The sequence below is a fragment of the Pelophylax lessonae genome, assembly GCF_965119305.1.
Source record: "Pelophylax lessonae genome assembly, chromosome: 4".
In the NCBI taxonomy this organism is placed as follows: Eukaryota; Metazoa; Chordata; class Amphibia; order Anura; family Ranidae; genus Pelophylax; species Pelophylax lessonae.
The window spans coordinates 403,669,738-403,693,915 of record NC_138771.1 but is presented as its reverse complement, the minus strand read 5'-3'; the positions used below and the strand labels follow the sequence as shown (position 1 = coordinate 403,693,915).

The 24,178-nt window shown below is 41.9% G+C and overlaps 1 protein-coding gene across 1 annotated transcript in view; it reads left to right on the top strand.

Moving 5' to 3' along the window:
* The window catches only part of SAR1B (secretion associated Ras related GTPase 1B), a 213,688-nt gene extending 197,260 nt beyond the window's left edge, over positions 1-16,428 (top strand). The window contains exons 6-7 of the mRNA XM_082252647.1: positions 4,687-4,818; positions 16,173-16,428. Coding sequence (XP_082108773.1) covers positions 4,687-4,818; positions 16,173-16,289 — 249 coding nt within the window. The 3' untranslated portion in view covers positions 16,290-16,428. The remainder of the gene's footprint in view (positions 1-4,686; positions 4,819-16,172) is intronic.
* Positions 16,429-24,178: the final 7,750 nt, after the last annotated feature.

Below are 24,178 nucleotides of genomic sequence, written 5' to 3'. Positions count from 1 at the left end.
GCGTTTACTAACTAAGGGAAAGATTTCTGTCATTTTTGGTGTTTTTTTTTTTAAAGAGTAATGGCGGCGATCTGCGTTTTTTTTTTTTGCGGGACTGCGACATTGCGGCGGACAGATCGGACCCTTGACTGACATTTTTGACACTTTTGGGGGTACCAGTGACATTACTACAGTAATCAGTGCTATAAATATGCACTGTTACTGTAAAAATGACACTGGCAGGGAAGGGGTTAATTTTATTGGAGAGGGAGGGGTTAATGTATGCCTGGTGCTTACTGACATGTGTGGGGGGAGGTGACTGAGTGACACAGGGACAGATCGCAGGTTCAGCTATGCTGAACCCTGCAATCTAACCCTGCCTGTCACTTAGGAGATCCGCTCGCTTTGTTTACACAAGCGGGCAGATCTCCAAACTCGATTCCCCGACGATCGGGGAAGAGCGGCGGTGATCACCGCCGCTCCTCCCCTGGCCAACTGGCCCACAAGGGGAGGAGTCCATTGACGTAGGTCTACGTCACTGGACGGGAACTAACCACTTTGCCGCAGTAGAGCTCGAGTGAGCGGTTGGCAAGTGGTTAATTGATATGTAACTTATAGATAAAAGTTGAAGATGCAGTATTTGCAACTTAGCTTAATGTGAAAATAAATAGTTACATGATTTAAATGATGTTCCTTTATTAAAATGATGCAGGAATATGTACAACTCCAAATCCTAGACCCCTAAAGGAAGTTTTTTTAATTGAAACGAATCAGGCTTTTTTGGAGATATTGTTACACCGATGTTCCACACATTTTGATGACCATCCAATAGAAGCCGTGAAAAATATTTTATTATTCTTGTCTGTGTATTGCACTGTTATTTGTCCAAATTATACTTAGACATGTTACTCTCATTTTTCTACAATTGCAATAAAACTGTTTTTTGTTATGCTAATTTACTATTGTTGATCTTTGGTTGCCTACATAGTTCCACCCAATCAGGGGGTTTTCTTCTTCTTTACTGTGTTTACATTGGGGTGATTGGCTACCTTCATCATGGATTTTCGAATGATAGGGTATGTTTACATTAACCATTCTTCCAGAAGTGCAATTGTGAGGTCAGGCACTAAGGCCTGGCTCACAGTTTGCACTCTAATTAATCCCAAAGGTGTTCTATCGGGTTGAGGTCAGGACCCTGTGCAGGCCACTCAAGTTCCTCCACCCCAAACTCACTCATCTATGTCTTTATGGACTTTGTCCATAAGCTGCAAAGGGTGGGCCAACTCAATATTGAACCCTACAGGCTAAAACTGGGATGCCATTAAAGTTCATGTGCGTGTAAAGGCCGGTGTCCCAATACTTTTGGTAATATAGTATATAAGGGGAACCATTTTTGCTATAAATACACAACAGAGCTGCTGGATCACTTTGTAGAATGCCCCAGGGTGGCTTGAATGTTCTTGCTGTCCCCTGACAAAGTGCTGGGAGTGGCATCATTTTGTGGTATCAAGTATATCAGTCACTACTCACTACATGTTTTTACATGGTGTTAAAAATATAGGGCCTCGGGCACACTGCAGCTGGCAAACGCCTGTTTTACAGGTGTATGACTTTTTTTCTGGCCCTAATTGCCACTCTATGTTAGCCTATGTGCCCATGCACACATAGGCGTTATCACATACCTGGAGATGAGCCTGATACTGTGAGGAAGGCCTCTCTTGCGCCTCCGACTCGGGACCCCTGATAGTGCAGACAGGGGGCACCGGAGTATAGAGTAGCACGAGCGCCTGGAGGTTTGCTTGAAGCGGACGATGGCCACTGGTGAGGGTCGCCAGGGAAGTCCGGTGACCATGGTGATGAGCAGGCAGCAGGTGCTGGAAGCAGGAGTTCCTGGGTAACAGGAGGAGCCTGATGAGCCTCCTGGGCAGGATGGACGGATCTGGGAATGACAGAAGCGTGGTAAGACAAGCCGGGTTAAGAGCCAATCGGTAACGTAAAAGCCAGTAGGAGCAGACAGGAAGAGAGGTCACAGGACAAGCCAAGGTCGGTGCAGGCGGAGAGAGCAGAGAATCGTCAGGACAAGCCGGGTCTGGAACTAGGAACAAGATGCAGGTAAACAGGCAACAGGTATCCAAGGCTGAAGACAAAGCAGCACTAGAGCAGTGTAAGGACTGGGTTTAAATAGTCCCTTTGGCGCCAATGTCTAACGCACGTTGCGCATTCGCGAACGTGCGTGCGCGGTTGCGCGAGTTCGCGCATGCGCATTGGCCATTGTCAGGTTTCTGACGGGAACATGTCTTTGCACAGCGTTCTCTTACAGGCGTTTATGTTAGCCTATGTGTCCATGCACACATAAGCACTACAATCACCTTTTTACATCTTAATTTGTGTGTTGAATATCTACACTTATTTTATTATAGGCAGGGGTGTTTAGGAAGCAGAAATGGCATCATAGCAAATACAGGATGCATGCGGCCTAAGAGTATAGCACAGGTGGTTTTCTTGTGCATGCCAAGTGTTAAGGAGCAGCTACTCATATATCACCACTTTGGTTTGGACATAGCACAAGGGCAGTGTGTTTATATACTACAGTGCTTGGTTTTGTTTTCAATGTATGGATTTACCAGGACTTCCAGAAAATTGTGGATATCTGGTGTCAGTGCAGGTTGGATAGAGAATAGTTGGAATCATAATTTTTTTGGAACACTGAAGATTTGAATGTGGATAGAAAGACTTTTGGAAAAGCTTTATTAGCAATAACAATTTTCTCCAACAGGACAAACTACTTATCTGGTTTTTGTTCTCTTTGACATGGCTTATTTGCTATGGGCCCCGTAAACTTTTTATTCTCTAGCATTAATATGGAAGGGAAATGTTTCTGGAGTGACTATTTTTCTGGTAACATCCCAGCACTATTCTGTTGATTTCCTGTTTTCTTTTTTTAGCAGGAATAACCTTAAAATAACGTAAAATTAAAAAAAATGAAGCAGCATAAGTATCTCTTGAGCATCAGTAGATAACCATTTTTCCACGAAAAGAAGAATCAAAAGACTAAAATTGTGCATTACTTCACACAGAATATTTGAAGTTGCTTTACATAAAGGAGAAAAACATCCCCCATCATCTACTTCTTTTATTTAGAGTAAGATGCTCTCAGGTCCTGTGAAGAGGCTAGCAGCACTTATTACCAGTGATGGTGCAACTCACCTTCAGGAACAAATGGATGTGCATGTACAGTACTTGATATTGTTTATATGTCATTTTTATTCAGTCAACTAATGGCCACTCTGTTTCTGGTTAAAATTTTGTATTCTGATAATCATTCCACCTGCTGACAATGTTTGTACATGCAAATTATTTTATATTTACCGGTGGAAAAATCAGCTTTAAATATTGCATGTTTTTGTCCTGACCATAATGAAGAAATAAAACACAAACCATTATACAGTTCATTTAATTGTATTCAGCATTTTAATTCCATTTTTTTATTTAATGTGCATTTATTTATGCTTTTCTCCACATTATTATGCAAACTAGTCTTATTAGGCAAACAACCCAACCCTGTCACTCTTACACGTCAGTTTTGGCATGCAAATATGGATAAAACACAAGGCTTAATCACACGATTGCATTTTTTTAGTCATGCATTTTCTATTTAAAGTGTTACTAAACCCACAGCAGTAAAATCAGTGTATATATGCAGTAAAGAATGCTTGCAATACTCACTGTGAAACTTAAGGGGTTAATTCTCTGCATTATGTAAAGCCTGTTCAATCCTGTCTCCTCTGATCATCTCCTTAAACTGACTCCATAAAAAATTCTGATGTTTACAGAGCTAGGGGACAGGCTGCACATGCTCAGTTTGGTGTGTATTGATAGGGAGTTTTTTTTTTTTCTTGGGAGAGTGCATGTGATCAGCACAGGGCCAATCAGCACTGTCCAGACTGAGGATCAGGGGTCCAGCATCCTGATAGGACAATCATGGGCAATCATGGGAGAATGAAAACTCCTACAAGCTTTAACCAGACACTCAGAAGTCAAAATACTGCTCTAACTGCTGATGAAAAAACGGTATTTATCAGTTTATATTTACTAAAATATTTGCATGTTCTGTGTACTGTGGCAGACCAGATATAGTGAGTGCAGAGTCCTGGGATTAGTAACACTTTAAGTCAATAAAAACTCATCAAAATGCAAGTGAAAATACTTTTAAAAATGTATCAATTTGCTGGTAACCCCAGATGATCCACCATGTGCTAGAACTTTCTGCTGCACTGCAAGCAGCTCCAGCTTTCAGCGGCTCCTGAGAGCCCCTAATGGTTATCTAAGGGCTTTTGAACATTTCACTAAATGTGAGTGCAACTTTTGAATTTTATATAATAAATCTCTATCTACTACACTATATTACAATCCTTATTGTTTTCTTGACCTTCTGCAGTATGTTGTCCTGCAGCATAATGTGTTTTGCCGTGCACTGGAAAGCGCATCACAGTGGGTGTGAAAACGCACTGCAGCATGCATTAATGTGTTTTGGTACATCTCCTCTGAATTGAAAAGAAAACACATTAGGTGAAAAAATACACCACAATTTAAAGGTGTTAATCCAGCCTTTATGAAAGCAGGTGAAATAAAAGGATTAATATGTCTGGTAAATCCCAATAATGCATTAATAAACTCGTTTAACGTGTATTATTCTTTGTACTTTAGGCACTACTTGCTGATGAAACCATTGGTAATGTTCCAGTCCTGCTGCTTGGTAACAAGATTGACAGACCAGAGGCTATCAGTGAAGAAAGGCTACTGCACACTTTTGGACTTTATGGGCATACTACAGGGAAGGTATTGATCCTGTAATTTTTGGAAGGTTATCCTGTCAAAGCTAAAGCACAATGTTGTGGAACATTATGAAATATTATAGAATTTACTTACATTAACACTTACATTACGTTGCTGATGTATTAGCAATTTAGAAAAAACTCAGGTCTCAAATTAGATAACTTGAAAAGAATCAGGAACTCTGAGCGACATTTAAAAGGAGAGAGAGAGAGCGCTAGAGAGTGAGAGAGCGCCCGCGCACGAGAGAGAGAGCGTGCATGAGAGAGGGGGGAGGGGGAGAGAGGGGTAGAGGGAGGGATTTTTGAACCAAATGGTAACATTCCTATAGATTTGATGGACTACAGATTGTGTCATCTCCATGTGCCTGCTGCATATGCATATATGCCACATACTCCATTTGCCAGTTGCTGAAAGGCTGCAATGAGAAAATTTAGTATAGGAAAAGCTGTAGTGACATAGTAGTGGTATGATTATTAATTAATTATTACTATAATATGAGTCATTTCTGCAGCAATCGGTTCTTCCAGAGAGTTGCATTTATTGAGTTCTAGCACAGAAGAAAGTTCACAAGATATTTGCAACAGATGACAAAATCCAACAGAGTGAATATTACAATGAATAGTAGACTTCAGAGTCCCATTCATCCTAGCGTATATTAGCAAGCATAGAGACACTACAATCCAGCATAATATATAGCTTCCACGCATGCAATATTATGTGTTATAATCTAGACCTGTGCTCTCATCTTGATGGAGAAAGAATCAATGACTGCCAGCTCAAATTTTGCCCTGAAATACTAATCTGACACTAGGGGGGGGGTTCTGCTAGGTCAGCTCAAAATACTCTTTGATCTTATTGTTAATCAAGGTGAAAAGACTTTACTTGTAATCACTGGCAATAAGCTCACATTAGTGTTTACCAGGTAAATAAGCCACCATTTACCATGAATACCCCTCTCAAGTCTAAGGCCCCTTTTAAACGGGCGGTTGTTCTGCCACTGGTAAAAGCATGTTTTGTTATTTTGACATTCCAACACCCATGGCACAGAGATTACTCAGATTTGTACATTGTGTTTATATGCTATTACTTGCGTTTACATGCGGCTGCATTTAGCTGCGGTAGTAATCTCTTGCCTTTTGCATAGCAACAGTTTACCTATTTTTTCTTTATACCGCGATTAACTGCATTTATTTACAGATAGCTGCGGTACATCACTCCTGGACGATGTCCGCTTTATTTTTTCTAAATGCACAAAACCATATGTTATGAAAACGTTGATGTGTGAATGGGGTCTTAGGGTAGGGATGCATTGTCTGCATTTTACTACTGTAAATAAGTTCCTCTATAGGAACTAAAAGCTGATATCTAACCTTACCATCAATAAATACTTTTCATACTATTCCTTTCAAGTCTGATTAGGCAAATTTACATTTTACAACCCCCCTTTAGGTAACTGCTTTGGCTGTAAAATGCAACCTAACTGCCATTAATAGGCCATAAATTATAGCCTACTGTACATATTATAAAACAAAAAAAAAACTGTATGTATATAAAATATCCTACATAAATTATCCAACAAAGGCCAACCAGGAAATATATTTTTTTGATGAACATCTAATGACATCACCTTATATTGCACTTACATAAAAGTAAATAATGCACAGCCATTGTGATGTTCTAGTACAGAGGACATGAATATTAAACAAACACATGTTGATGAGGTCATACAGAAAAAGCTGACTACTTACTTTACTAGTAGCATTACATTATCAATTATTTAGAAAAGGTGCATTCACCGAAACAGATCCAAATAAGTAAACAGCAGTGCTAAAGTGTATATAATGAATTTTATAACAAAATAACAGTTCAAGCAACTAATTCAAATACTGAAAACCTATAACATAAATACACCCAGTGATAAGTAAGGAAGAAAGAAAATCCACATAAATAGTCCAGATTAAAAATGAAAGTTCCAAAGTTTGCCACAATTTGAGGATCATCAAATTAAATAAAAACGTCAAATCTTCACACCACACCACATGAGTGCATGCCACCACTTCCCCATCAGGTTTGAACTCACTGGATCTATTTCCCTTACATTCTCATATTTGGTAACTGAGCTGTCAACCCCAAAGGGTTAATATATCAGCGATCTCCACCTCAATATAAATGGATCAAGCAGCTCATGAATGGGAAGAAAGGGAAGAGCTCCACTAGTGCAGTATGTCTCAAACACGACTTGTATAAAAAAAATCACACTTGCATGGTTCCAAGTAAAAATGAGCATGTATTAAGAATTACATCCACAACACATCCACGGTTACAGTGCCAGCTAGCAGTGTCTCAGCCAACCGGAGTTACTTACCGGAATGTCACTTCTGGTTGTTCATACTTCGTCACTTCCAGTTGCTGTAAAGCCACGGCCCGACGCGTCATCAGGACTTTGTCAAGGGGTTGGCTATATGACCCGGCAACCCCTTTTTTTTTTATAGAATCTCATATGCAAATGTTTAGCCACTTACATACCAGCTATACACATACTGTACACATAGCCCCATAGCAACCATATACAGTGTTAGGCCTGAAATGGCCACCCTAATGGAGTTCCAGGTATAATCCTAACAAGAACCCGCCATCAGATTGACACTGTAAATAGCAGTTTCCAACACATTGTAACAATGGGATAATGTTTGTTTAGCCTTGAGTTCCCTAAAATGGAATTCCTGATCACCCAGGAAGTGGACAATAAGTGACCAGGCCGATATCATACACAAAAATTGTGTGTGTATATATATATATATATATATATACAGTGCCTTGCGAAAGTATTCGGCCCCCTTGAACTTTGCAAACTTTTGCCACATTTCAGGCTTCAAAACATAAAGATATAAAACTGTAATTTTTTGTGAAGAATTAACAACAAGTGGGACACAATCATGAAGTGGAACGGAATTTATTGGATATTTCAAACTTTTTTTAACAAATGAAAAACTGAAAAATTGGGTGTGCCAAATAATTAGGTCCCCTTAAGTTAATACTTTGTAGCGCCACCTTTTGCTGCGATTACAGCTGTAAGTCGCTTGGGGTATGTCTCGATCAGTTTTGCACATCGAGAGACTGAAATTTTTGCCCATTCCTCCTTGCAAAACAGCTCAAGCTCAGTGAGGTTGGATGGAGAGCGTTTGTGAACAGCAGTTTTCAGTTCTTTCCACAGATTCTCAATTGGATTCAGGTTTGGACTTTGACTTGGCCATTCTAACACCTGGATATGTTTATTTGTGAACCATTCCATTGAAGATTTTGCTTTATGTTTTGGATCATTGTCTTGTTGGAAGACAAATCTCCGTCCCAGTCTCAGGTCTTTTGCAGACTCCATCAGGTTTTGTTCCAGAATGGTCCTGTATTTGGCTCCATCCATCTTCCCATCAATTTTAACCATCTTCCCTGTCTCTGCTGAAGAAAAGCAGGCCCAAACAATGATGCTGCCACCACTTTGTTTGACAGTGGGGATGGTGTGTTCAGGGTGATGAGCTGTGTTGCTTTTACGCCAAACATAACGTTTTGCATTGTTGCCAAAAAGTTCGATTTTGGTTTCATCTGACCAGAGCACCTTCTTCCACATGTTTGGTGTGTCTCCCAGGTGGCTTGTGGCAAACTTTAAACGACACTTTTTATGGATATCTTTAAGAAATGGGTTTCTTCTTGCCACTCTTCCATAAAGGCCAGATTTGTGCAGTATACGACTGATTGTTGTCCTATGGACCGAGTCTCCCACCTCAGCTGTAGATCTCTGCAGTTCATCCAGAGTGATCATGGGCCTCTTGGCTGCATCTCTGATCAGTCTTCTCCTTGTATGAGCTGAAAGTTTAGAGGGACGTCCAGGTCTTCGTATATTTGCAGTGGTCTGATACTCCTTCCATTTCAATATTATCGCTTGCACAGTGCTCCTTGGGATGTTTAAAGCTTGGGAAATTTTTTTGTATCCAAATCTGGCTTTAAACTTCTCCACAACAGTATCTCAGACCTGCCTGGTGTGTCCCTTGTTCTTGCTCTCTGCGCTTTAAACGGACCTCTGAGACTATCACAGTGCAGGTGCATTTATACAGAGACTTGATTACACACAGGTGGATTCTATTTATCATCATTAGTCATTTAGGTGAACATTGGATCATTCAGAGATCCTCACTGAACTTCTGGAGAGAGTTTGCTGCACTGAAAGTAAAGGGGCTGAATAATTTTGCACGCTCAATTTTTCAGTTTTTTATTTGTTAACAAAGTTTGAAATATCCAATAAATTTCGTTCCACTTCATGATTGTGTCCCACTTGTTGTTGATTCTTCACAAAAAAATTACAGTTATATCTTTATGTTTGAAGCCTGAAATGTGGCAAAAGGTCGCAAAGTTCAAAGGGGCCGAATACTTTTGCAAGGCACTGTATATACACACATGTTAACTAAATGTTTTCTAAGATTCTAAGAGGTCTTTTGGTTCGTCCCACATAAGTGGATAAATCCCCGCTGAGCACGTGGATGACAGGTCTTGTCCGCGCCGCTATACAGAGCGAACATGGACACAATCCCACTCTGCTCTATGAGGCAGTCAGATGGAATGGACTGCTTGTCCATTTCAATCCGATGCTATCTGATTCGATCCGTTGGATGGATGGAAAGTAGGACCACCATCCGTCTGTTTTTGGCCAACAGGATTGGATGGTGGCGGTTGTCAGCGGGCATCCGCCACTCCATATAGGAGACTGGAGGGTTCAATCAGGTCCGTCTGAAAAACTGACAGGGGGACCTGATCAGACAGCCCATGTAAAAGGGGCCTTTGGCTGTGTGGTATGACAGGGAGAGTAAAAAAAATTAAAAATGAATTTTAATGGATAACAATGGAAAAAATAAATAAACATCTTTGTGGGGTTGTAAATGGAACTGAGGCTGTTCCAACCAGCTGCCCATCATCTTCATCATCTTCAACCTCTTCTCCACGCAGTGAGAACAGGCAGGAGAAACCCTCAGCATCGCCAGTGACTGCTTGTTGCAGCCCCCGACCACCACAAGAGGGCACCAGTTCCCCGATGTAAGCGTCTTCCTACAGCAAGCCGCAAAGCCGCTGCCTCAATTGCTGGCCAGCGCAGTATTTTAGTCCGCGCACCTGTGGGCAGGGGCCGCATGGGGACAACAGAAATCCCGACCTGCAAAAACGAATTTCAGGGAGGTGGCAAACTCATTTCAGGGAGGTTGCACTCCACGGCCCCCCCTCCCCCCACCAATTTAGAGGATGATCAAATTAAATGCAATCAGTATACAGAGGTTTACTACTTCTGAGAGATATTAAAGGAACACTCTAACCACCATGACCACTTCAGTGATTTGAAGTGGTCATGGTGGTAGGAGTCAGAAACACTGTGCATGCTGGGATATTTACAATTATGTGCTGGGGGCTAGTTGCACCCCTAGCACATGTGACTTACTGCTGGTGGGTACTGCTGGCTGGTGCTACCGGCTGGTGCTGCTGGTGGGTATTGCTGACTGGTGCTGCTGGCAGGTACTGCTGGCTGGTACTGCTGGTGGGAAATGCTGGCGGAGACTGTGAGGAGCGGCGCTAGAGGAAGCATGCATAGCCGATACTTCCTGTATTTCTCTGTCTCCTCACAGGCCGAGTGCATTTTAATATCACTCTGCCTGCGATAGGACTGAGCCGGGACTATACAGGAAGCATTGGCTCTGTCCTAACAGCTGACACAGACAGCGCGGCACTTGCGGGTGCAGGTGGTTATATCGAAGCATCGCTGACTCAACATGTTTCGTGGACTCAAATCAACACTTCGTCAGGAGTGGATGCATGATATTGATCTATAAAACATGAATAAGGAAATTGGCATAGTGATGATACTTTGAAAAGGGGGGAAATGGGGGAAGGGGGAAACCAAATCCCCAATCTCCCAACTTACATAGCAGCCAGGTGGTGCATGGTATTGGAGATAAGGAAGACCCCCTCGTGTGTCCCACCCGGGAGCTGAGGGCACACAGGCAGGCAGACAGGGCGGAACACGTTGCACAACCAATGATGAGTGTGGGTTAAAACAAGTTGAAGTGCAAAACTGTCCACCTGCCTGTATGCCCTCAGCTCCTGGTTGGGACACACAAGGGGGTCTTCCTTATCTCCAATACCATGCACCACCTGGCTGCTATGTAAGTTGGGAGTTTGGGGACTTTGTTTCCCCCTTCCCCCATTTCCCCCCTTTTCAAAGTATCATCACTATGCCAATTTCCTTATTCATGTTTTATAGATCAATATCATGCATCCACTCCTGACGAAGTGGCGATTTGAGTCCACGAAACATGTTGAGTCTGCGATGCTTCGATATAACCAATTACTCCCCTATTATACTACTATTGGACCTACCAACATTGTGAATACACTTTATTATTGTATTATTTTTTGATATTTTACCTTGTTTGTCTTATGAATGTGAAATTGGGGACTCCCTTACTAGCTTCTGCATTTGATGATGTATAATTCATATGTCATGTTATCATTTATTTCGTTGTACCACTTACCAATATGCCATGATGTCATTCTATTTTATATATGTATCTGATTTAAACAATATCTATTAGATTAATTTTTATACTATCATAGCAAACACACAAAAAGGGCCAGAGGCATATCCCGGGAAATTATAGGCCTGTCAGTTTGACATCAATAGTATGTAAACTTCTGGAGGGGATGATAAGGGACTATATCGTAGAGTTTGCTAAAGACAACAACATCATCAGCAGTAATCAGCACGGGTTTACAAATGGGCGTTCTTGTCAAACCAATCTATTAACATTCTACGAGGAGGTGAACTGTGAGCTAGATAGGGGGAGACCAGTGGATGTGGTGTACTTGGATTTCGCTAAGGCGTTTGATACAGTTCCCCACAAGCGCTTAATTTATAAAATAAGGTCTGCAGGTATCGACAGCAGGGTTTGCTCTTGGATACGGAATTGGCTTAAAGGGCGTGTCCAAAGAGTGGTAATAAACAGCGCATACTCAGACTGGTCTGAGGTAGTAAGCGGGGTGCCCCAGGGCTCAGTCCTGGGACCAACCTTGTTCAATTTATTCATAAACAACATTGAGGTCGGGATCAGTAGTTCAATATCAGTTTTTGCAGATGACACAAAATTGGCCAGAGCAATAACTGCACAGCATGAAGCAGATATCCTACAGAATGACCTGGACAAAATTACAGAGTGGGCAACGACATGGCAAATGAGGTTTAACGTGGAGAAGTGTAAGGTTTTGCACTTGGGGACTAAAAACATAAAAGCACAATACACGTTAGGAGGGGAACCCTTGGGGGAATCAAAAATGGAGAAGGATCTGGGAGTCTTGGTTGATGATAGATTAGGCAACAGCATGCAATGTCAAGCGGCAGCTGCCAAAGCCAGCAGAATATTAGCATGCATAAAGAAAGGGATGTATTCCAGAGATAAGACTATAATCCTTCCACTTTATAAAACTCTGGTCCGACCGCATCTGGAGTATTCTGTCCAGTTCTGGTCGCCAGTCCTCAGGAGGGATGTGTTGGGGCTGGAGAGAGTCCAGAGAAGGGCAACTAAACTAATTAGGGGATTGGAGGACCTTGACTATGAAGAGCGTCTACAATCGCTCGATTTATTCTCCCTGGAGAAGAGACGTCTGAGGGGGGACATGATAGCAATTTATAAATATCTTAATGGGGATCCCAGCTTAGAAAAAAAGCTGTTCATTCGAAGGGATTGCATGAGGACTCGAGGGCATACAATGCGATTAGAGGAGAAGCGTTTTAACCTCAGGCAACGTGGGGGGTTCTTTACTGTTAGGGCTACAAGATTGTGGAATTCTCTACCACAAGAGGTGGTTTCTGCGGGTAGTATGGTGGCTTTCAAAAGACTCTTAGACTTACATCTCAAGGATCAGAACATTCAGGGGTATGTGAGATGATTACAGCCACACACACCTACACAGGTTGAACTGGATGGACTATTGTCTTTATTCAACCTCTCCTACTATATGTAACTATATGTAACATCATAGGTTGAACTGGATGGACTGATGTCTTTTTTCAACCTCACTAACTATGTAACTATGTAATGTGAGACCCGCCTTAAGCAATCTTATTAATCATCTTGTTCAAATACCAATCATCTCTACACACCTCATCTAAAGTCCCAATTTTTCCCCCCCTACCCCTTTCTTTCCTTAATTCTTTATCTAACAACTGGCTACCATAATATTAATATTACAGGTGGATCTGTATGATTGTATTTAGGTAAAATATGTGCCAGTTGCCATTATTATATACATATTTGTAACTCTTTTTACCCCCCTTCTGATGAACAATAGGGATGGAAGCATTTTTTCTTAGTTGGATAATGCTTCATATAAAGTCCCAATAGATTTCAATTGATTGTTTTATCAATCAATTTTTGAACTATGTAGGTGTAATGATTGAAGACTTTTTTAAATAAATTGTGTTTGAGACATACAGCACTAGTGGAGCTCTCCCCTTTCTTTCCATACATGAGCTGCTTGATCCATTTTTATTGAGGTGGAGATTGCTGGGGATGATATATTAACCCTTTGGGGTTGATAGCTCAGTTGCCAAACATGAGAATGTAAGGCAAATATCTCCGGTCAGTTCTAACCTCATATAGAAGAGGTGGCATGCACTCATGTGGAGTAGTGTGAAGATTTGACATTTTTATTTATTGGATGGTCATCCATTGCACCTGTGGCAAACTTTGTCAATTAAATTTTTATATGGGCTTTGGATATAATGGAATGTGGATTTTCTTTCTTCCTTACCTATCAATGGGTGTTTTTTAATTATGTTATAGGTTTTCAGTATATGGATTAGTTGTTTGTAGTGTTATTTTGTTATATAATTTATTATATGCACTCTAGCTGATTACCTATTGGAATTTGTTTAGGTGAATGTACTTGGTTCTTAATTATATTTAAAAGTGGCAGCTAATTATTCAATTAATCAGTTAAGAAGATACAGTATCTCACAAAAGTGAGTACACCCCTCACATTTTTGTAATTTTTTTATTATATCTTTTCATGTGACAAAGTAAAGTGGGATAACACCAAACATAGATAAAAGGAAAAAGAAGCTGCGCTAATCTGAAAAGAACCTTGAAAATTCCAATTATGAAAGTGTCTGAAAATTAGATAAATATAAAGGTGTAGCCAATAGTACTAAGATACCAAAAGGCGAATAGGTATCACAAATATTGCATACATATAAATAGCAAAAAATGTGAATAATGTAATAATTGCTGCTTCTCTTCTGATTAAAGAAGTCCCAAATATGATAGAAAGTGCTTCTCTTGTGATGAAAGTCCCAAAAATTAGAGTCCTAAAATTGTGAAAAGGTGAGATTGACTGTCACTGCTAACTTCCACCACAGTGCTCAACAGATAAGCATGCATGTGCGCTTGCCAGAACTACATTAATATGAAGCATATAGATAGCCCATGCATAGGTCTCCACTCCCCTCGTGTAAATGCGTCCTCTGAAGATTCACTAGCAGTGAGTAGCACACAAGCGATGGTATTCAAGAGCGGCACTCCCTGAAGTTACCTCCGGTAGTGTCATGCGAAGGAATGATATGCTCCATAGTGTAAAACCACATTAAACATTTATTAAAAAAATTAATATTCCACTCACATAGACAGAAGATTAACGCATAAACAGTGTAAATTTGCTGTCCCCTCAAAATAACTTAACACACAGCCAATAATGTCTAAACTGCTGGCAACAAAACTGAGTACACCCCTAAGTGAAAATGTCTAAACTAGGCCCAATTTTCCCTCCCCGGTGTCATGTGACTTGTTAGCGTTACAAGGTCTCAGGTGTGAATGGGTAAAAACATTGGTGTTATTGCTCTCACTTTCTCATACTGGTCACTGGAAGTTCAACAAAGCACCTAATGGCGAAGAACTCTCTGAGGATCTGAAAAAAGAATTGTTGCTTTACATAAAGATGGCTTAGGCTATAAGAAGGTTGCCAAGACCCTGAAACTAAGCTGCAGCACGGTGGCAAAAACCATACAGCGGTTTAACAGGACAGGTTTCACTCAGAACAGTCCTCGCCATGGTTGACCAAAGAAATTGAGTGCATGTGCTCAGTGTCTGGTCATGTTGTCTTTGGGAAATAGATGTATGAGTGCAGCCAGCATTGCTGCAGAGGTTGAAGGGGTGGGGGGTCAGCCTGTCAGTGCTCAGACCATACAGCGCACACTGCATCAAATTGGCCTGCATGGCTGTTGTCCCTGAAGAAAGCCTCTTCTAAAGATGGTGCACAAGAAAGCCTGCAAACAGTTTGCTGAAGACAAGCAGACAAAGGACGTGGATTACTGGAACCATGTCCTGTGGTCTGATGAGACTAAGGTAAACTTATTTGGTTCAGATGGTGTCAAGCGTGTGTGGCGGCAACCAGGTGAGGAGTACAACGATAAGTGTGTCTTGCCTACAGTCAAGCATGGTGGTGGGAGTGTCATGGTCTGGGGCTGCATGAGTGCTGCTGGCACTGGAGAGCTACAGTTCATTGAGGGAACCATGAATGCCAACATGTACTGTGACATACTGAAGCAGTGCATGATCCCCTCCCTTTGGAGACTGGGCCGCAGGGCAGTATTCCAACATGATAACCACCCCAAAAACACCTCCAAGATGACCACTGGCTTCCTAAAGAAGCTGAGGGTAAAAATGATGGACTGGCCAAGCATGTCTCCAGACCTAAATACCCTTATGAGCATCTGTGGGGTATCCTCAAACAGAAGGTGGAGGAGTGCAAGGTCTAGAACATCCACCAGCTCTGTGATGTCGTCATGAAGAAGTGGAAGAGGACTCCAGTGGCAACCTGTGAAGCTTTGGTGAGCTTCATGCCCAAGAGGGTTAAGGCAGTGCTGAAAAATAATGGTGGCCACACAAAATATTGACACTTTGGGACCAATTTGGATATTTTAATTTAGGGGTGTACTCACTTTTGTTGCCAGCAGTTTAGACATTAATGGCAGTGTGCTGAGTTATTTTGAGGGCACAACAAATTTACATTGTTATACAAGCTGTACACTCACCACTTTACATTGTAGCAAAGTGTAATTTCTTCAGTGTTGTTATATAAAAAGATATAAAATATTTACAAAAATGTGAGGGGTGTACTCACTTTTGTGGAATACTGTATATATTTATATACACACACACACACTTAATAAAAAAAACACTATAAAAAAGGTCTGAAAAGATTACCTATGAGCAATTATTATATAATTATTTAATACATTTGTACAGTGTTAAATATAATGTTCTCATTCTTAGGGGAAGGTACCACAGAAGCAGCTAAATACCAGACCTATTGAAGTGTTTATGTGCAGCATATTGAAGAGACAAGGCTACGGGGAAGGATTTCGCTGGCTATCGCAGTATATTGATTGACAAAAATGTGCTTCATTCTCTCTTTTTTTTTTTTTTATTTAATTAAGATTTCTAACTTGAAAGAAACTCCTAGACATCTGTGCCATTTCAAGAAGATTTGAATAAAGTGCAATAAAGTACAATTTTATTTTACTAACAATGTTTCACATTTACTAACAATGTTTCACATTAGTGTACAAACAGAGTTTGTACACTAATCTACCAGATCCAATGTGACTAGCCTAAATAAATACCATTCTTTTTCTATAGTGTTGAACACCATAAATGCAGCTCAGGTCAGTATTGTAAGGCAATAGCAGAAGTAGCTTAGCTAGCAGTTATTACCTGACCCATGACATTGGGGCAGAAAAACAGGGTATCATGGACATTGATTCAAGAAGGAATTGAAATAAATTGTTCCCCTGTACATGCCTTTTGTATAAATCCTTTGTTTTTCAAAGTCAGAATACACTGAAAAAAAATTGGATAAAATAGAAACAAGAACAAGTAAACCACAGTCAACAGTACTCATGCTAATGTGAAGTGTAACATCACTTTTGTTAAGAAACAAAATTATGCCCTTTGGGTGATTAATGTACAGTGCAAGGATTTTAACAAACTTATGTTCTGCTCTTCAGAAGCTGTTTGTTCATTGCAAGACTGATTTCTGAATGGGGAAGGGAACTGCACTCATTATAAACACCTGGTGAACATTCAGTGTTCAAAGAAGAAAGTTGCTTTGTCAGCATCCCTTAGGGAGTATCTTACCAAAAACGAAATTCCTGTTGCAGGGAAAGCCAAAATCTTGTATCTTATTGCAGATATCTGAGAAAAACAGATAGCCAATTACAGAATCGGGAAATTACATTTGTGGGGGCGTTCTGTACAACAACTATGTACAAAAAACCTCTGGGTTTCCATATTGCATTGCCTTTTTTGACAGTTTTAGAAAACTACAAGGTAAGGGTAGTTATAAAAATAAATTACAAAATAGCTTTTGTGACATTTTTGTATGCAGGTGTGAAGTATACAGGCTACATTGGGGTGCACTGTACTGGCTGTTATATTCTTTAGTGTAAGGTATCCAGGCTGGAATAAAGTGATTAATTTAAAAGGTGCTTGGTATAATGACCTGCGTTGACTTGAGTTGAGTAGTATAATAGACATTGTGGTTGATTTACTAAAACTGGAGGGTGCAAAGTCTGGTGCAGCTCTGCACAGAAACCAATCAGGTTCCAGTTTTTTTGTCAAAGCTTAATTGAACAATATCTGGAGTTTCAGGTAAGTAGGCGTACGTCCGAATTCTTTGATGGTAGCCTTCTCCCACTACTATAATTGCTCAAAACAAAATGTTCATCATGGTCCGGGCTCCCGCTGTATCTGATAGGCCGCATTAATCTGGTCAAGATGATGCTTCCTCCGCCTTTCAACTACATATTTAATAATTTTCTAGTTTGGGTCCCTAATTCCTTTTTCAAAGAAATAGATAGTTGTGTGGGCTCTTTTATTTGGGATGCAGCTTCCCCCCCTGTCTGGCGAAATACACGCTATCCCTCCCACTGCAGCTGGGGGGTCTTGCACTACCTAATTTTCAGGTCTATTTTTAGGCTGCAATCCTGGTATCCGTCCACTGGTGGTTTCAAATCTCTAGATCCGATGCAGGTACTTGCTTGGAGGTGGCATTTCTGGGATTCCTAAAGGACTTGCGCAACCTAATATATAGGGGGCTGTGAGCTTACTCTTTTGTTCCAGGGCCAACACATACTACCTGGCGAGTCTGGAAGGTTGCAACGCAAAGATTCCTCACCCCTGGTCAGTTGTCACCTGCTCAACCCCTTTGGGGAAACCCTGTGCTCTCCCACCTTCGTACCATTCTGAACCCTCAGCTGTGGGCACGCTATAGAATTAGAACCTGTGGGGACATACTGCCTGGTAAATTATTATGGGGACATACTGCCTGGTTTTGTTTGTCTGTACTTACAGCTACGTCATGCTGTTCAGACCCAGTTCCCGCAGTCACCTACCCTTCAAAAAAATCCCATTGAGGAACTATTGGCCCCTGGAGACTTAGGCAAGTCTCTCTCAATCCTCTGTAGTGCTCTCCTTTGTGTTGATTCACCCAAGATAGAAAAATTATGGGAGTATTGGAAGTAGGATATTTCTTCTCTGGATAGGGAGGCCTGGGAGAACTGTCTGGAGCAGGGACCTAAGATTTAATTGTAATTTCCTCTAAGGATCAATAAATCCAAGTAAAAATTTTTCATCAGATGTATTATACTCCCTCAAGGCTTCAAAAAATGTTCCCTGAGCGGCATCCCCTCTATCCCCATTGTAAACTCCAACCTGGCTCCTACCTACATATGTCCTGGGATTGCCTCTCTGTTGTTTCTTACTGGAAGGCCATTTTTGATTAAAAAAATCCCAGGTTACAGCTTACCTTATCACCCACTCCTTCCCTAGCCCTACTAGGGATTTCAGATGATGGTCAGTGCTCTTAGCATACTAAACTTCTCATATCATATCTCCTTTATGATGCCAAAAAAGAATTTCCCACCTGCAGTATCCTACTGAGAACATATAGTGAATGTGGCTATCTCCCCCCTATATAAAATGACATATTTAAATAGGAGATGCCCTTGGAAGTTTGGGAAAGTATGGTCCTCTTGGACATAAGCTGCTTCTACTAGGATAACCACATTTTTTCCATGTTCTGGTACTGCATGTGTATATCCCTTTCCATTTTCCCCTCCCTTCTCCTTCCCTAATGTCTTCTCATGATTTGTTCCTGCTCCCCCTCCCCCCCCCCAATCCTCCCCTTTACTTTCTCTCTTCCTCCCTTCTCCCCCCATTTATCTCCATCTTCGTTTCAATAGGTTTTTATTGAGTTTACATAGAGAACATTATACAAACAATGTTTGGAACATTTGAGCAATGGATAACTGGAGAAATAAAATAAAAAATAAAATAATAAATTGCATTGCCATGTTAAGGGTACATTTTTAAACAATAGTACAAGATGGCAGCTTGGGAGCACAGATATGCCAAATGTCAGTGTATTAACTCGGTACAATTGTTACGTTTCATATTGAACAATACAATATACAGTGAATATGAACAGAGAGGGAGGAGAGCTCTGGAGTTGTTGTAGAGCTGAACACTAGGGGAGTTCAAGGGTCGTGATCCTTCCATAGGAACCAGGGCTGCCACATGTTGCGTGTCTGGTCAATATTTCCCATACTGGCAGCCAATATATGTTCGTATATGCAATGCTTTTGGGTCAATTCTACCGTATCTGATAGGGTAGGGGGTGTGATTGATTTCCATTTTCTGGTGATACAGAGCCTTGCCACCAGGAGGATATGGGTGATTGTGTAGGTAGATTTTCCATGTCCAGGTTTAGTAGGGCTAGGCCTGGAGAGGGAGAGATAGGAGTGTGGGTGATGTTAGAGATAATCCCTTCTCCCCTCCCCCTCTTTTTTTTTCACCTTGTACCATGCCCTCTTTATTTCATCTCCATATATTCCTTTTTTGAGCCTCTATATTTATGCATTGTTATCTCTTTCATTATATTTATGATATATTTATTGTTTATTAGTGTATTTAACATCATGTACGTGGATCCTGAAGAAGCCCAAAAAAAAGGGCGAAACACATTGATCCAGATCCTTTTGCACTTGTATCTACACTTGTTTATCCCGTTAATTCGAATTGGTTGTATATGTGTCTGACTATTAGTGATGGACGAACATCAGCAGGGGCGGTTCGCGAATGTCAGCCGCAAATTTTCTCAAATGTCCGCGAACCGCAAGTTTGCGGCGGGCCCCATTGACTTTATTGGGAGGCGAACTTTAAAAACCTTTAGGTCATATTTGCAGCCACAAAAGGCTTGCTAGCTGTGCACAAATAGTCCCACCACATTGACAATGTCATAACTGAAGTATTGCAATTGGAAAAGTTGCCCCAAACATTTTCTTTCTTTTTTTTTACAGCAAAAAACTTTTTTTTTTTTCCCTAAATCAGCCAGAACTGACAGCAGCCAGTAAATACATGTCAAATACATATTGGTCCATTCACACATCTGTAAAATCGGTCCGCATCCATTACACAATTTGGCAGAACCTTTACAGACCCATTGATTTCCAATTACAGTCTGAAAAATTAGGCATTCACAGGATAAAGAAGTAAGTGTCGGCCAGTACAGGCCCCAAAAATTAGGACACATGCGTTTACCTGACAGCTAAGAACGTAGTATTTGGTGGCTGGAGGTACATTAGGCATTCACAGGATACAGAAGTGTCGGCCAGTATAGGCCCCAAAAATTAGCCCACCTGGGTTTACCTGACAGCAAAGAACATAGTATTCTGTGGCTGAAGGTACATTAGGCATTCACAGGATAAATAAGTAAGTGTCAGCCATAAAAGGCCCCAAAAATTAGCCCACATGGGTTTACCTGTCAGCAAATAACGTAGTATTCTGTGGTTGAAGGTACATTAGGCATTCAGAGGATAAATAAGTAAGTGTTGGCCATAAAAGGCCCCAAAAATTAGCCGACATGGGTTTACCTGACAGCTAAGAACGTAGTATTTGGTGGCTGGAGGTACATTAGGCATTCACAGGATACAGAAGTAAGTGTCGGCCAGTATAGGCCCCAAAAATTTGCCCACATGGGTTTACCTGACAGCAAAGAATGTAGTATTCTGTGGCTGAAGGTACATTAGGCATTCACAGGATACAGAAGTAAGTGTCGGCCAGTATAGGCCCAAAAAATTAGCTGACATGGGTTTACCTGACAGATAAGAACGTAGTATTTGGTGGCTGGAGGTACATTAGGCATTCACAGGATACAGAAGTAAGTGTCGGCCAGTATAGGCCCAAAAAATTAGCCCATATGGGTTTACCTGAAAGCTAAGAACGTAGTATTCTGTGGCTGAAGGTTCATTAGGCATTGACAGAAAAAATAATTGTCGGCCATGAAAGGCCCCAAAAATTAGGCATTTATTGGACATGAAATGCCTTTTATGCCGCTTTATTTAGCAAAGACAAGGACCAGGATTTGTTTTGGGTGGATGGCGGTCTGGCGGATATTTGTGGCCTGTCATGAGGAATTTCAATGAAACATGGTCTACTGGTCACATGGGTTGAACTCAATGCGAGGTAGTCTACACTGTCATGAGCTAGGCGAGTGCGTTTATCGGTCACGATCCCCCCTGCTGTGCTGAACGTCCTTTCGGACAGGATACTGGACATGGGGCAAGCCAACAGTTCCATTGCAAATTGTGCAAGCTCTGGCCAGAGGTCAAGCCTGCCCACCCAGTAGTCCAGGGGTTCATCACTCCTCAGAGCGTCCACATCGGCCGTTAACACGATGTAGTCGGACACCTGTCGGTCTAGGCGTTCCCTCATCCTGGATCCGGATTACAGCTGTCGATGGTTCGGCTGAAAGAAGGATCTCATATCTGAAGTGACCAAGACATCTTCAAACCGCCCTCTTCTTGCAGGCACTGTTGGAATGCTACCCACAACTGTCTCTCTGTGACTATTCACACTAAACTGGAAGCAGTGTAGTGGCCTGGCTCCAGCTCATCATCCAGGATAATGTCGTCCTCATTCTCCTCCCCCCATCAACGGATAACACCAGGGATCCCAGAAAGGTTTAAAGCATGCTCTTCTTGCTCTTCCTCATCCTCATCCGCCCCGGCACCATCCTCCTCTGACTCCTCTTTAGACTCCTGTTGTTGACTTGTCTCAGATGGAGTAGCACCCACTGGGAATTCATCCAACATTGCGACTTCCTCATCTTCCTGCTCCTGCTCCTCGATGGCTTGATCAATGACACAACGCAATGCACGCTCCAGAAAGAAGGCGTAAGGTATGATGTCGCTGATGGCGCCCTGGCCGTGACTGACCAGTTTGGTGATCTCATCGAATGGCCGCAGAAGTCTGCATGCGTCCCGCATGAGCAGCCACTGGCGAGGGAAAAAAAACCCAAGCTCCCCAGAACCTGTCCTGCCACAGAGTTCGTACAGGTAGTCGTTAACTGCACGTTTCTACTGTAGCAGCCTATCAAGCATATGCAACGTAGAGTTCCATCGCGTCGGGCAGTCACAAATAAGATGCCTGATGGGCAGGTTGTGTCGCCGCTGAATGTCAGCAAGGCGAGCCATGGCTGTGTAAAGATCTTCTGAAATGGCCCGAGAATTTCCTGGCCTGCCGCAAGACGTACTGGACCCCAGGGTATTTGACAACGAATCGCTGCATGACCAAGTTCAGGACGTTTGCCATGCATGGCATGTGTGTTATTTTGCCCTGTTTCAGCGCACTCAGCAGATTGTCACCGTTGTCGCACACCACTTTACCAACTGTCAAATTCAGCAGTGTCAGCCACTGATCTGCCTGTGAACGCAAACCCAAAAGGAGTGCAGGACCAGTGTGGCTCTTGGCTTCCAGGCACAACAGACGCAGCACAGCATGGCAATGTCTCACCTGGCATGTGGAATAGGTTCTGGGGATCTTGGGCGGCCCAGCGGAAGAGACGGTAGCAGCGGAAAAGGAGGAGTCAGCCAAGGAGGGGAGGCAGGATGGAGGAGGAGGAGAAGAAGAGGCGGGCCTGCATGCAATCTGTGGCGGTACAAACAAATCTACACGGGTGCCACGGGTTACATGCTTGACGGCCGTCAGAAGGTTCACCCAGTGGGCAGTAAAAGTGATATACCTTCCCTGCCCATGTTTGCTAGACCATGTGTCTGTGGTCAGATGTACAGTGCCTTGCGAAAGTATTCGGCCCCCTTGAACTTTGTGACCTTTTGCCACATTTCAGGCTTCAAACATAAAGATATAAAACTGTAATTTTTTGCGAAGAATCAACAACAAGTGGGACACAATCACGAAGTGGAACAAAATTTATTGGATATTTCAAACTTTTTTAACAAATAAAAAACTGAAAAATTGGGCGTGCAAAATTATTCAGCCCCCTTAAATTAATACTTTGTAGCGCCACCTTTTGCTGCGATTACAGCTGTAAGTCACTTGGGGTATGTCTCTATCAGTTTTGCACATCGAGAGACTGAAATTTTTGCCCATTCCTCCTTGCAAAACAGCTCGAGCTCATTGAGGTTGGATGGAGAGCGTTCGTGAACAGCAGTTTTCAGTTCTTTCCACAGATTCTCGATTGGATTCAGGTCCGGACTTTGACTTGGCCATTCTAACACCTGGATATGTTTATTTGTGAACCATTCTATTGTAGATTTTGCTTTATGTTTTGGATCATTGTCTTGTTGGAAGACAAATCTCCGTCCCAGTCTCAGGTCTTTTGCAGACTCCATCAGGTTTTGTTCCAGAATGGTCCTGTATTTGGCTCCATCCATCTTCCCATCAATTTTAACCATCTTCCCTGTCCCTGCTGAAGAAAAAGCAGGCCCAAACCATAATGCTGTCACCACCATGTTTGACAGTGGGGATGGTGTGTTCAGGGTAATGAGCTGTGTTGCTTTTACGCCAAACATAATGTTTTGCATTGTTGCCAAAAAGTTCGATTTTGGTTTCATCTGACCAGAGCACCTTCTTCCACATGTGTGTCTCCCAGGTGGCGTGTGGCAAACTTTAAACAACACTTTTTATAGATATCTTTAAGAAATGGCTTTCTTCTTGCCACTCTTCCATAAAGGCCAGATTTGTGCAGTATACGATTGATTGTTGTCCTATGGACAGAGTCTCCCACCTCAGCTGTAGATCTCTGCAGCTGAGGTGATAATGGGCCTCTTGGCTGCATCTCTGATCAGTCTTCTCCTTGTATGAGCTGAAAGTTTAGAGGGACGGCTAGGTCTTCGTAGATTTGCAGTGGTCTGATACTCCTTCCATTTCAATATTATCACTTGCACAGTGCTCCTTGGGATGTTTAAAGCTTGGGAAAT